The 14168-nt window shown below is 43.2% G+C and overlaps 2 protein-coding genes across 3 annotated transcripts in view; both read right to left on the bottom strand.

The window, feature by feature from the left end:
• Positions 1–7368, bottom strand: part of LOC108242198 (microtubule-associated protein 2) — a 56868-nt gene extending 49500 nt beyond the window's left edge. The window contains exon 1 of one of the 2 annotated variants that reach the window (XM_037973871.1): positions 7136–7368. The gene's annotated coding sequence lies outside the window, so the exon portion shown is untranslated. The remainder of the gene's footprint in view (positions 1–7135) is intronic. The other variant, XM_037973872.1, reaches the window with a different exon arrangement.
• A 1025-nt stretch (positions 7369–8393) lies between these two features.
• On the bottom strand, positions 8394–12546 carry acadl (acyl-CoA dehydrogenase long chain). Its single transcript, XM_017426866.3, has 11 exons — positions 12388–12546; positions 11171–11332; positions 10962–11099; positions 10717–10881; positions 10555–10621; positions 10311–10475; positions 10122–10223; positions 9925–10038; positions 9225–9352; positions 9051–9137; positions 8394–8963 (listed from the first exon to the last, which is right to left on the bottom strand). Exons 1-11 carry the CDS (start codon positions 12474–12476, stop codon positions 8870–8872), a joined length of 1311 nt encoding a protein of 436 aa, XP_017282355.1. The 5' UTR covers positions 12477–12546; the 3' UTR covers positions 8394–8869.
• Between the last annotated feature and the right edge of the window lie 1622 nt (positions 12547–14168).

Below are 14168 nucleotides of genomic sequence, written 5' to 3'. Positions count from 1 at the left end.
CCCCCCCCCCCCAGGGTAAACGGGAACCAAACGTACAAATCTCTCCCCGTCACAAAGCTCATTGTGGCAGAGAACAACACCTTCGTTCCCCTGAAGGCATTCACTAACATCTGCTAACCCTCCAAAATAAAGCTAAGGGCTGCTGTTGTTCACTGAGATTTATGTTTGCTGATTTACCGACGCGACAGTCAGGTTTCACCTCAAACGTTCAGCGTCTCGGGGGGGTCACTCAGAGAGGCTTAATGCTCCCTAAATGCTTTTTAACAGGAGGAATTCATTTTAATTGGAACCCTAAACAAGAGACGATTGTTCAGCTGTTGCGACGGGAAGCTTTCAGAGGGAGAAACATCGATCGGAAGACTTCACCGCTGAGAGGTCAAAGGTTTTATTTTACCTCAGGTCAAAACGTACAGGATAAAAAATAAAAAAATAAAGTTTTTTTCCACACCTCTGCCCGTATCCTCTTACAACACAGAGGGTCCATACAGTGGTACTCAAAAGGGTCATTCCTTAGAGGGGCTGGTTTCCATGGCAGAGGTTGCCGTGGCGACGGGGGTGGCCCACGATGGCCCCAATAAAGAGTCGGTCCGGACCGGAGGACTCTGGTGAATGAGAGGCCCGCAGGAGTGGAGCACAAAGACAACTATTTCCACAATTAGTTTGGTCTCATCACTGCCTGCGTCCGTGTGTGCTCCAAGTCTGCCTGTTAGCAAAACATCTAGCCGCCATTCTGCATGAAATAATGAGCGAAAGCTTGACCATAAGCTAAAACTCTGGCGGGCGACATGCAGTCCTTCAAGGACTTCCAGGCCTTTGGTTTTACAATAATTTCAATCTTTTGCTTATTTGCTTGATTAATTAATTACAGATTTATTAGTTAAAACTGTATTTGTGTACAACTCATAAACAATTTGCTGTTAAAAAGAAGTAATATACGCTTAAATATTTAAATCAAATTAAGAAAGAAGGGATATTTGTCTTTGAAGCAACTTTAAATTGCATTGAGTTGATTTCAGGGACGCGGGAAATAATCGGATGTGGACCAGAATCAGACGATTTTTAGCTTGGCTGGATGATCAGACTCTCAAAAACACAGCTAAAGATTTCAATTTACCCAGAAATTACAATATATATTTAATTTGCAAGCTGTGTACAATCGTACTATGTTTTTAGAGATAAACCAAAACCGGCCGACTGAAGACTTACAAAAAAATCGGAGACCAGAATCGGCCTAGAAATCTCTGATCCGTGCATTTCTGGTTTTACAACTAACTCGGTTAACAATTAACTATTGCATCTCTGTGTACCAAATACAAACTGAGGTGTAAACTAACTGTTTCAGTGGTCATGTGATGGAGACGTGGACCGATATGAGTTTTTAATTAGCTGGTTTTTAGAACTCCGGGCAGCCAAACGCTCCAAAACATTGACATGTTTATTTGTTTTTGGTTAATGTTTTTCATTTAACAAAATGTAACAATTTCTTAACTTAAACGTATATTTGACAACCCTTTGAAGAACTTAATAATATTAATTATAGGAGCGTTGTTGCTTAAAAAACAAACTGTGAGCAGCTTTCCTTCTTGATTAATTAAGCAGAGGCACGTCCGATTGCAGATTTTTTAAAGTTGCCGATTAATCGCTCTATCTCTAACGTGCTCAATCACACATCCTGTTTGTTTCGGCTTCGTCTTCATGTTTCAGAGAGGATGTTGGACTCAGTTAAAACTCCTCCTGGACCCGGTCCAGGATGTCCTCCACAGTCAGCTGCTGAGCTCCGCCCGGGCGTTCACGCATCTGTTTCTACGTTTCACGCCGGCTCCTCGAATCCGTGTGACGTTCCCATGAACCTGATGGGTGGGAGGGGAGGGGGGGTCCATTCATCCAAAATGCAGATGCACTCAAGCATGCACGCCGTAACGCTGTTAGGACATGCTGGAGCTTCAAGCCCTGAGAAGGAATTCACTCGGAATCCTGGGGGATTTACTTCCAGCTGACATCTCTCCTGAACGGAGAAACCTGAGAGAGTCTGTACGTTCAACAATACATGCCCACGCCACCTCCCCCTCTAAACAATGAGCCCCATTCAGACCTCCACAACACTTTATGCCTTATGTAGCGGAGTAAAACCGCTGCCGGTGCCGTGTTTATACAGCGACGAGGAGGAAAACAACCCGACTGTTTAGCTTTCACATCTGGAAGCCATAACGTCCGAGCGCTACGCCGCGGCAGGCTAACGGGAGCTAATGAGGAGAGGGGGGGGGGACCGGGTCGCTGGCTTGGGTCGGTCCAAAAAAAAAAAAAAAAAAGGAGTAAAAATAAATAAATAAACAAACAGAAGTTAATCCAAACTCGCATGTGCAGCTCGAAGTCTTAAAACAGTTCAGGTTTCGACGGAGAACTGGAGTTTATGTTTCCCGAGAGGCCACTTCTTTTCTCTTTTTTTTTTTTTTTTTTAGCTTTCAAGCTTCGTGGAAACAAAGACGTGAATTCAAACCAAGTTTTTGCTGCAATGAGGCGATTTCATTAAGCTTCAGTTTAATTTGGGAGTGTGATTCCAAAGCAACCCCAAATCATAACAGCGCCACCGCCGTGCTTCACAGCTGGTGTAAGGTTCTTCTCAATAAAATGCAACATTTTACCTGCTTTTCTTACTCTGCCTCAAAAGATTTCAACCAACTAATAGTGATAAATTACGGAATAGAGCGGAGAAGGATTTGAAACTAATAAAAACAAATTTAAAAATCTATAAAAAACACAAAAATGTGGACAAAACAGGGTGTTAAAGATTTAAGTTCTACTACTTTAACACCCTTGATTCCTCCTGCTCGTGTTTTATTAACATTTGTTACTTGCATATAAAAAATGGATGTTATTTCATTTAAAAAGGCAAATATACCAAGGCTTCTGTGCGTCTCTGTCACTAAAACCCGAACGTGCCGTGCAGTGATGTCGTCCAGAAGACGCCCACAGCCCAGTTCTTGTGTTTAAATTAGAGGTGTGAACCCTTAAAGAGTGAGCTGAAGCCGAATAATATGTGATTACTGAGACGGAGGCACATTAACTTCCTGTCAGAGCTGAACGTCGAGAGGGTTGGTTCTTTTTTTCTTCTCATGGATCGTGTCCAAACAAACTCTAAAAAAAGAAAGCTTTTTACAGAGGAGAGCCGGAAGTTGGAGGCACGCGGACTGGAGCCAAAACTAAAAAAAACAACAAAAACATCACAGAGATTTTTTGTTCTGCGGGACCTCGTGGATTACCTAACGGGTTTAAAACACAAGGAAATGGTTTTTACAGATGCCAGGAGCTGGGAGAGAACGCCCCGCTGAGTGTCCTCTCTGTCGAGGAGCATCATCCGTGAGGAATGAAATGTGACACCGGCTGTCGGGGCTCGTTTGGGGAAACTCTGGTACAAGGGCAAACAGCGAGGACGGATGATCAGACAGACCGGGCCGCACCGAGGAGGTCACGGGCCCAGTTTCAGCACCGGATAAATACTCATCTTACTCTCAATTAGGACATGTGCTGATCTTTTCTGAAGAGGTTTGGGAAGCGACAGTCGCCTGTTTTCTTGTCGTTTGTTTGGAAAGTTCCGGTCCTTGCAGGAGATCTTTATCAAGATCAACCTTTAGAAGCACAAACATGACTTTAACTTGGTCAATTTGACAAATACAGAGTTGAAATCTGGCGTACTCGCAGCTAAGAGTCGTTCAGAAAGAATACTTTGAGCGCAAGATCTTTGTGAGCGATTTCCTCCTCCTCGATGGCAAATAAAATGGATTCAGGTCCTTTTTACGTCGTCGGATCTTAAGTAAGAATCGGGCCATCTGAGGAGGAGCACTTGCAGGTCAGCGTGCCGGTTGGCCCCTCTGACGTGGATCAGATTAGAGCCCTCACACGGTCAGGACTTAATCGCCTGCTAAAGCACAGTTCTGCCAGCTCCCATTAGGCACCTGCGGCGCAGGAAGCCTCAGGACGGCGGAGCGGCGACCGTGTCCTCAGACGCCGGCGTCTTCCGTCAGAGAAACAGTCGGCCTGCGAGCGGACCCGGCCTCATTCCAAACATCGCTCTGATCCCGACGAGCAAGCAGCAGTTAAAGATGTCAAGACGTCAGCGGGAGCGTACCGCGGTTCTGTGGTTCCGCGGACCTTTGACAGCTCGCCTAAACAGAGCCGACTCTGGGAAACATGCTTAACGTGACTCTGAGAGGGCGGTTTGAGGGGGGGGGAAACAGAACAGCTGGATCTGAAAGTGTGGTTCTCAAGCTAGAATCAGAAAAGAACCAGAAACAAACCAGTTCTGTCCTGATTAAGGTCATTTTAATCACCGTACCGGGAATTAGACTCAGCCCAACCTGTCCTGACAGAGGCTTGGTCTATTAATGTCAGCTTCTATTTGGTTGGGGAACACTTAACTCGAGGGACACGATATATCAACATTTATCGTGATCGCAAAGGAACGCTTAGGATAATCAAAGTGCGATGGGTTCATGTTCTGCACGCCAACAATACTCATCCATTTACCCAAAACCACGAGTTGTTGAAAGATTTCTGCCTGTTTAAACGTTCCACAACTCTCTGATCCCATTCCAATCTCGACTAGAACTTCAATTTGGAGACATTTCCCAGAAAAAAGGAAAATTTTTACTGATTTTTTGGACCTTTTGTGACATCATGCTGTCACAAGAAGCAGAATCCATATTGAAATAAATACCAGCGAGCTGCTCAGTCCTCGAGGAGCGCAGCAACCCCAAATCATGACGCTTCCACCACCGTGCTTCACAGTTGGTGTGAGGTTCTTCAACAAGCTTGTGTAGCCCATTTTTTTATAGCAAACTGCAGTTTGACTTTAAAGCCACAATAACTGTCAAAATATGCAACTTTATAATGTTTTTTATTTGAATGTTTATGCTTCAAACAATTTCTACATCATTAAATGATTGTTTGGGGGTTAATGGAACTCAAACTCTTCAGGGTTTCTGTAAAAAACGTTTACAACTACATTTGGCGATCAGACGGAAACTCAAATGTAAACAAACGACTCATAATTGTTGGCAACAAAACATGACTCTGTTGATAATGCTTATTTATTACAAATTACAAAGACTTCTGGTTGTGATCGATGAATATTTAGTTATTTTTATCACATATGACATATCCAAAACATTCAAATCAAAAACACAGAAAAATTGCGTATTTTGACAGCAATTATGGCTTTAATGACATTTATTATCAGCGTAAGTATTTTCCTTTCGTGGTCAAATGTGCAATCCACTTAACATATCTTTAATCAGTTTAAGGCGTAAAATAAAATAAACAGTGCAATTAGCCAATGTGGCCTTATTTCACTGTTAAGTGTTTTTTTAAGAGTATCTGCCTGGACAACGATAAAGACCCAGCACTCGTTTGGCTCGCCTCTAGCCTAGCCTGGACCAAGACTTTTGCCTCATCTTCCATGCCTCGGCTGAGAGGCTACAAACTATTAGACAGAACACCCCTTTAAAGATGAGTGGAATATCCCTTTAACGCTAACCTCTGACCCTAAACAACAACCCTAAGTGCATGAGGCATGAGTACGAGGTGGGGGTACGAAGTGACCTAAGTGCGGATTATCCAGCGTGCTGAGCAAGGTGTGGCTACAACAAAATCAAACAAGAGTAACGCCATTGATTCATAATACGCCCGGGACCTCCACCTTTGACCCTGTGACCTTAAAATCAATAGGGATCATCTTTAACCCTTGTGGTGCCCAGCTGTGAAATTTGTTGTTACTACATTACACAGTTGCAGGGTTAGGGCTCGGACAAGGTTTCTACAAAGGGGTCCAAACTGTCACCTTGACCTTTGACCCCCCTGACCTTGAAATCAATAGGGATCATCCCTGACCCATGAGACGTCCAGCAGTTCAGTTTCACATTCCTATGTTGTACACTTGCAGAGTTAGAACTCATGCAAGGTTTTCTCAAACAGGTCACCAAAGACCTCGACTTTTGACCCTTTGACCTTGAAATCAATAGGGATCATCCCTAACCCATGAGGCACCTAGCAGTTCAGTTTCACATTCCTACGTTGTACAGCAGCAGAGTTGGAGCTCAGACAAGGTTTTCACAAACAGGTCACCTAAGACCTCGACTTTTGACCCTGTGACCTTGAAATCAATAAGGATCATCTTTTGACCTACGGGGTGTCCAGCTGTGCAGTTTGACGTTCCTACATGACACGGTTGCAGAGTTAGAGCACGGACAAGGTATTTACAAACAAGTTATTTTTTTGAGCCTGTGTTGCTGAAATCAATAGGGATCATCCCAAACCAACGAGGTGTCCAGCTGGGCAGTTTGACATTTTTGTTTTAAAGGGTTGTGAATTTAGAGTTGGGACAGGAAATTGTCCGCCATACGTTTACAAAAAAATCGCTCATTTCCTCCCCAGGTCCGGTGCTACGAATGGCCGAAAACCCACTCGTTCTTTCGCCTCACAGGAAGGATCTGAATCTTTGTTTTAACAATTAAGAGAATCTTTTATTTTTGCAGTTTCATGAGCATTTCCAGACCATCATGGCCTTAATGGGGTGGGGGGGGGGGGAAAAAACATCCAGAGAAAATTAGACCCAACATGTTGATTCAGGGCTGCTCCTTTCTGCAGCCACTGTGGGATTTCAGTCAAATAAATAACATTTTAAAAAGCACAGATGTGGACACCAATAAATGCATGTTTTTGTTTTTTGTCACCTCTGGGCTCCTGGATAAATCCCAACCCCCTCTGGATGATTAATCTTTTTTTTTTTTTTTTTTGCTGCAGTTTCAGCACCAACCAGGCGTGGACCAGAACAAAAGGAGGCAGCATCACCAACAAAACACCTGTTTAACCCCCAGACACCAAATGGGGCTTCAAATTTAATTAAATTTAAATCATTCACCATTAAAATGGCGCTCCGGGCCACACAGGACATCAAATCACACCGCGACACTTTTATTAGACATTTATTTTCTATGAAAAAAACGGCTTTTGGAAACTTTTACAGCCGCCTGGATGGGTTTAAAGCGCCCTGAAGCTCACGTTTCGTGTTGTTCTATTTTAAAACCTTTATTTCCCCGCATTTTTGGTTGAAAAAAAAGCCCCCCGGTTCGGTTCTTACCTGCAGGATCAGGCGACTCTCCCGGTGCCCTCAGCGGCGACAATGAACTGCTGCTGGAAGGGCGGCTCTGGAGCTCCGCCCCCTTTTTCTCCAGCGGATCGAGCCGTTACCGTAATGGCGGCTGTAGGGGCGCAACAAAAAAAATAGATGCGGGCAGCGACGGGTGACGGGGCGATGTTTGCCAAATGCAAAGCAAAAGTCGGCGTTATAAAGGGGGGAATATGTTTTTATTTTTATTTATTTTTTTTATGTAAAAATAACTGTCTGAACGCGGAAGGGCTCAGTCCCGGCGGAGCGCCGGGGTGTGGCTGCTGCTGCGGAGGAAAGATGGAGGCGGTTCGGAAGCCAGAACTCCAGATCCCCTGCAGGTGAGGCGTGGCAGGGATGCTCGTCCCCTATAAACATCCTCAAGCTTAAAATGGATAAATACGAGCTGAAGACCTCTTCAAAAAATGCTTTGAAATCCCCCATTAAACATTCAGTTTCCCCCCGCTGCAGCGGAATCCACCGGGAGGCTGTGCAGGCGGCAGGTTGGCTCTACCGCCACCTGCTGGTGGAGGTCGAGCACTGCAACAGGGATGCGGGCCCCTTTCTACAGGCGCTTTTTGGGTTTGTTTAATCTGTCTGTTAGCAAAATATCTCACGAACCACCGAACAGATTTTAATGAAACTTTCAGGGAGTAATCACTGGATGAGCATCTACACCTGATAGGCTTTCGGAGCCAGCCCGATTTAAGATGGCCGCTACAGCCAGCTGGCTTTAGACAACCTACAAATGGCTACGACTCGGGCAGTTTTAAAGATATTGAGCTAAAATTTGGAGTGGTAGTAGCTGAGAGTATTTCCCAACTTACCCTTTGAATGCTAACTGATCGCGCAAGATCCGTGTATGAAACTTTGCCAACGACGACTGGAATCAACTCTGTCTGCTTGTTAGCAAAATATCTCGTGAACAAGTTGATGGATTGTAATGAAACTTTCAGAAACTAATAACTAGTTTGACAACTACAACTGATTACCTTTTGGAGTCACTCCATTTCAAGATGGCCACAGCAGCCAAGTGCTCTTAGAAAGCACAAAAATGGCTGCAACTCAGCCAATTTTAAAGATATTGAGCTATAATTTGGTCTGGTCGTACAACGCTACAAAAAAGCGTTTTCATGTTGAATTATTTATGGATTTTAGGATCATAAAGAAAAGCGCACAGACTTTAGAAGCTGGAAACCTCAAAACTCCACAGGACTCGACTGAAAGCAGCTTAAAGGTGATCAAATAGACAACTTTATTTGTGCGATTTATACAGACAAACACGTTTGTTCGAAATCAAAAGGCACAGAAACTTTAAATCCAGTTCAGCCTGATTGGCACAGACCAGCAGCAGTGTTCCTTTTACAAATCAAGAAGCTTCAGTCTATTTTTACTACATTATATGAAGAAATGAAGTGAGCAGAAAATGACTCGTCAGTGCTCTCAGAGGAATGTTGGTGACTCTATGACTCTAAATTATTTTTAGTTCGATGTCGTCAAAATCTGCAAGTTTAGAAACGCGACTCGTAAAAGGAAGCTGACGTTATCGCCTTCCGGAGTCTCGTTTTGTTCTCATTTCATGGTTTGAAACTTCAAGCTCCATCGATTAGCATTCGGACTTTCCCAGGCCATTTTCCTTTTCCTCATCTTGAAACGTTTCCGGGCCGGGTAGTCCGTGCTCCTTCGTCACGAAACCCTCCGAAAGGCTCACTTCTGGCTGACGATGGCGCGCGCAATGAGCTCCTTCATGATCTCGTTGGTGCCCCCGTAGATGGGCTGAACGCGGGAGTCCACGAACGCCCTGAAAGCAAACAGAGCGCCTGTTATCAGACCGGACAAGACTCAAGACAAGACTCTGCCGTTTGTCGCCGATGGGGTCGCCACTCACTTGGCGATCGGGTATTCCAACATGTAGCCCCAGCCTCCGTGGAGCTGCAGGCACTGAGTGGCCACCTTGTTCTGGAGGTCCGTCGCCCTGGAGATAAAACAAAGGAGCTTCAGCACGCGACTCGTTTAGATGAGAAGTTTTCGCTCTTTTTTTTCCCCTCCAAGGGACTCGTACCAGTACTTGGCCATAGAGGCGGTGGAGGGATCCAGTCGCTTCTCAGCAAAGAGCTGAATGCAGTTATCGATGAAGGCTCGGCCCACACAGATCTCAGTCTTCAGCTCTGCCAGCTTGTGCTGCACGGTCTGTAATATAAAATATACTCTTAATTCTGTTCATCTGTTCAATGAATTCAGTCCAAAGACGAGGAGAGAAGCTAAGAACGAGAACAAATTTTTAGCTTACAGAGATTTAACACAGTCGACCGCATTGATTCAGGTTCATTTCTCAAATTTAAAAGAACATTTGCTTTGGGATATACTTTTTAATGTTTTATTTTTTATAATTATACACGCTGAAATGCTAAAATGTTTACCTTCAAAGATAAAAAACAAAAGAAAGAGCAGACAGCCTGATTTTCTGTGACAAACACTTACCCGAAAATACCGTACACGCAAGCTGCTACAACGGAAACACGAGGTAAAGGTAACAAAACGAATAAAAGAAAACGATACGTTACAATGGAAAAGCGTCACAGTCGTTGAGCAAAGACCATAATTACAGAGAGTTTGCTTTAAAACAATAAATAAATAAAAAATCTGAGGATCCCGGACGAGCCCCCAACATCTAACTTCCCTTCTGCAGAGTTAAAACCCTTACCTGTTTTTTTTTTTAACTGTTTTTGTTTTTTTCATTAAAGGTACTTGAACAGACAGACCTGTAGGTGAGCGATGGTCTTGCCAAAAGCCTTCCGCTGCAGAACATAGTTCCTGGTTTCCTCAAACATGAACTCACAGCTCGCTATGCCCATGTCGGCAATCAACAGACGCTCCTAGTGACAAAAAAAAAAAAACAGAGGTGGTTTTGCCAAATTAATAATTCAGGTAGATGGCTTTTTGTGGACATGTCTGTCACCTGTGGCAGTTCATTCATCAGGTAGTAGAAACCTTTGTCGAGTTCACCCAGGAGAGCGCTGGCAGGAAGTCGCACATCTTCGAAAAACAGTTCAGCTGTGTCCTTTGAAAGAAGGACGAAGGTAAAGTAAGAGGACGAAGTTAGGATCCGGACATGAAAGTACCGGGAACTACCCCTGAACCCCAGTACCTGTGCCTTCAGACCGATCTTATCCAACTTGCGTCCTTTCTGGAAGCCCTTCATGCCCTCCTCCACCAGGAAGAGGCTGATCCCGTGTGCCGCTGTCTTCGCCTCGCGGTTGGTCACGGTGACGACCACCACCAGGTCGGCCATCCAACCGTTTGTGATGAAAACCTGCGGAGGGGGAAGGGGGATAAATTCCAGCTGATGTTGAGAACCGATAAAATGCTTTTTTGCTTTTATGACGCCTCACCTTGTTGCCATTAAGGATCCAGTCACTGCCGTCCTTCTTGGCATGCGTCCTCACACCCTGAAGATCACTAATAAAAAATTAGAGACGAGGGGAACAGTTGTCAAAGCTGCAACACATTGCTGCCACGCGTGCCTAAATCTAACCGTCAGGATGAAGACGGACCTGCCAGCTCCCGGCTCCGTCATTGCAATCGCACCGATGCATTTCCCAGCAGTCATGGCGGGAATGAAGCGCTCAATCTGCTCCTTGCTGCCATATTTGACGATGTAAGGTATGACGATATCGGAGTGCAAAGCAAAACCCGGGCCAGAACAGTTGGAGTACATTCTGAAGGAGGAAACATTTTAATCCTATGAGCAGAACTCGGCCAGTGTTTCATCTCGAAGTAGTCTTTAACGGAAACTCACTGCTCCTCCCATGTGACAGCTGCAGAGAAGGCGTCTCCTCCGATGCCACCGTGCTCTTCTGGCGTCATTACTCCCAGCAGTCCTTGCTCACCGGCCTTCTCCCACAGCTCCCTGCTCACCTGACCCGCCTTCTCCCACCTGGGGCGAGGAACAGGATTAATTTAATTTCACGTCTCCTAACAGCCACGTCAAACAGAGGTTGCACCTACTCGTTGTGGTGCGGGACCACCTCCTCTTGATAGAACCGCCGGACGCTCTGCCTGAAGATGTCGTGGTCCTCGTTGAAGATGCGGCGGGTCCCGATGTCCATCAGGCTCTTGGCGGTGGAGGTTTCCGGTCGCATCGAGGCCGAGGGCTGACTGTGTTGTTGTCTGAGAGGAAAAACAGGATAAGTCACTTCCTGTTTCGTAGACAACCAGCAGCCCATATGACAACCAGAGCAGGGGTGTCAAACTCCAGGCCTTGAGGCTCCGCTGTCCTGGAAGTTTTAGGTTTTTCTGCTCCAACACACCTGATTCAAATGGTTTAATTACCTCACCAAATCATCAGGTTCTCCAGAAACACGTCCACAAGTCATCCATTTAAATCAGGCGTTTTAAAGCAGGAATACGTTTAAAACATGCACCCGTGGCTTAGGGGAAACGATTGAGACCAAACAAAATTATGGGAATTATGAGACTTACTTTTATTCTGAAACAAAATGGCTCCACATTATACACAGTGTTTTCTAAATTAACACTTGCAGATTTGTTCCCTATTAATATTCTGCCTCACTAAATAACATTTTGGTGTTACTTTGTTATTATTGCCATCTCTTTTGTTATTTGGGTGTTCCACAGGGTTCCGTTTTAGGACCACTGCTTATTTTCCTTGTCTATTAGTTAGTAGGTCATATATTAGGTAGTTTAACCCATCAGACGAGACAAAAGTATTCAGTAACTCTGAGCTCAAGTTAATAATAACAGGAGATGGAAAACTAAGTTTAAACAGCTGCAACTGTCCAACTAAAACAACAACAGGGTAATTTTTAACAACAAAAAAGCTTCAAGCACAACATTCAACCATTAAATGTAGCACTTTAAATCATGTCAGCAATCCAAACAGAGTCACTACATTTTAAAACAGGGAAACATGATTTAATTTCAGTGTTTTTAATTTTACTAATTCATTTATTTACCTCACAGGATCGCAACAAGGAAGTAGGTCAAAGGTTACCGTGACGCATTTACCTGCAAACTTTAACTATGCTGTGTTAAACCATAACATTTTACACAACTTTTCTGCTCAAATATAAAAAAACACTGATGTCACTCAAAACAGCCCTTATTTAACTAACAGTTGTAAAGATATTACGACTTAAACGTAAATATTGATCATAACTACGTGTTTCTAGCTTATAATTCTTAATTAAAGCGACATGTTTCACCTGGCAGCAGCCGCAGCGAGCACCTGTCCTTGTCCAGAGACATTTTTAAGCGCAAAAACACTCGGTTTGACGAGTTTTTTAAGAAACATTTTAGCACAAAAAACGCGACAAGGGACAACAGACAACACGGCCAAAGATCCTATGCGCAACTGAAGATGCATCACGTGTTCGTTTTTATTGTGACTAAGTGTTGCAACGCTACGAGAACGATTTTATTCGTCGTTTTTAACTTCTTTATTTGTTAGTACGTTATTTTTCTGTCTAAATTAGTCCAAATCGTAAATAGTCTTCTGTTTATTGCGTAATACGCACGAACAAAAATAAACTTTCACACGTCGTTTCTGTTCACCAGAATTATGGCAGAGTGAGACCTCTGTTCTTTCTAGAAATCGATTTTTTCTTTTTCATCTGAAACAAAAACCTTTTTTTCTTTGATGCTGCCCCCTAATGGTTACTACTGGACAAACAAAAACATGTAAAACTATAGATGAGTATTTTATTAGGGTAATTAATTAATTATGATCTTTAAATTGATCTTTTCAGTGTATACTTGTCACACCACTGGTGGATGGACTTTTTAAATTTTAGATTTATTGATTTGATTTCCACTCAGCATAAATAAATTTCAGAAAAACGTGTTACTTTTTCATTTTCGTGACAATTTTCGCTGCTAGTTACCTTACAAATTACATAAAATCTTAAGAAGTCCTGAAGACTGAACACAAACTGTGTATTTTCACATTTTTTTGATGAGCAAAAGTGTCACTGACCCCACATTACTCACAGTCTTTGACCGATTCATTTGTTTAGACATGTTTAATATCTAAAGTTTACTGAAATAAACTGGGGTAATATACGTACAGATCATAAGACGACCATTGTAAAGTCTATTTTTGTTTCCAAAAACTATAACCGACAAAAAAACATTGATAAAGTACAAACACAAAGTCAAAAATGATGCGTTTGTAAAATCTGAGTCACTTCATCCTGAGTCTAATAATACTTCTCTTTACAAGTTACATGTACAGCTAATAATAACATACTTTCAGTATTTTAACATTTAATACTTTAAATACAGTTCTCTACATGTAAGGGAGGAGTATTTATGTTTTAAATGTCTTTTTTGGGCAGCTGGACGGATGAATTAGGTCCACGTTAGCTCGACTTTAAAGCAGCCAATCCAGCTACCGTTACCAAATTTGGCTGGGTTCTGGGTGGGTGGGTTCTGGTTTATTTCCACCAAGAACCTTTAAAGAATAATCATTAGATGTGCTTCAAAATGACTGCCACAGTGAACTGGCTCTAACCCGCTTAGTTTCAAATATTCACGTGAAATTTGGAGCGATGAAAGCTGAGAGTCATTCACAACACAGAGACCAGAGGCTAACAGATTGAGTTTCTGCATTACCCCACCTTATGCTACATACTTGGGCTAATTATGGGACCAAAATTCACACCTAAGCCAATTATTCCATCTGACCTGCTGGAATTGGACCTTTAAAGGCCATTCTGACAAGGGTTTTAGTTGTTTTCTACCAATGAGAGCCACACACACAGCAAAAACTTTGCTGCCTCCAGATAGTTTAAATGGTTTTGTACGAAGGCGCCTTTTTGCTCCACGAATGTGACCGTTTTCACTTTCTTACCCCGCAGTTCTTACCTGTATTAGATCAGATTATCAGATTAGATTTTCATAAATAAGACATTACATATTGCAAGCAAGTTGGAAATGTTTGTGGATTTTTAAATTGTACTGGCTGCATTTAAGATTAGGTTGTGTT

Source organism: Kryptolebias marmoratus, linkage group LG23, assembly GCF_001649575.2.
Source record: "Kryptolebias marmoratus isolate JLee-2015 linkage group LG23, ASM164957v2, whole genome shotgun sequence".
NCBI lineage: Eukaryota > Metazoa > Chordata > Actinopteri > Cyprinodontiformes > Rivulidae > Kryptolebias > Kryptolebias marmoratus.
This window is presented reverse-complemented; position numbering and strand designations above follow the sequence as displayed.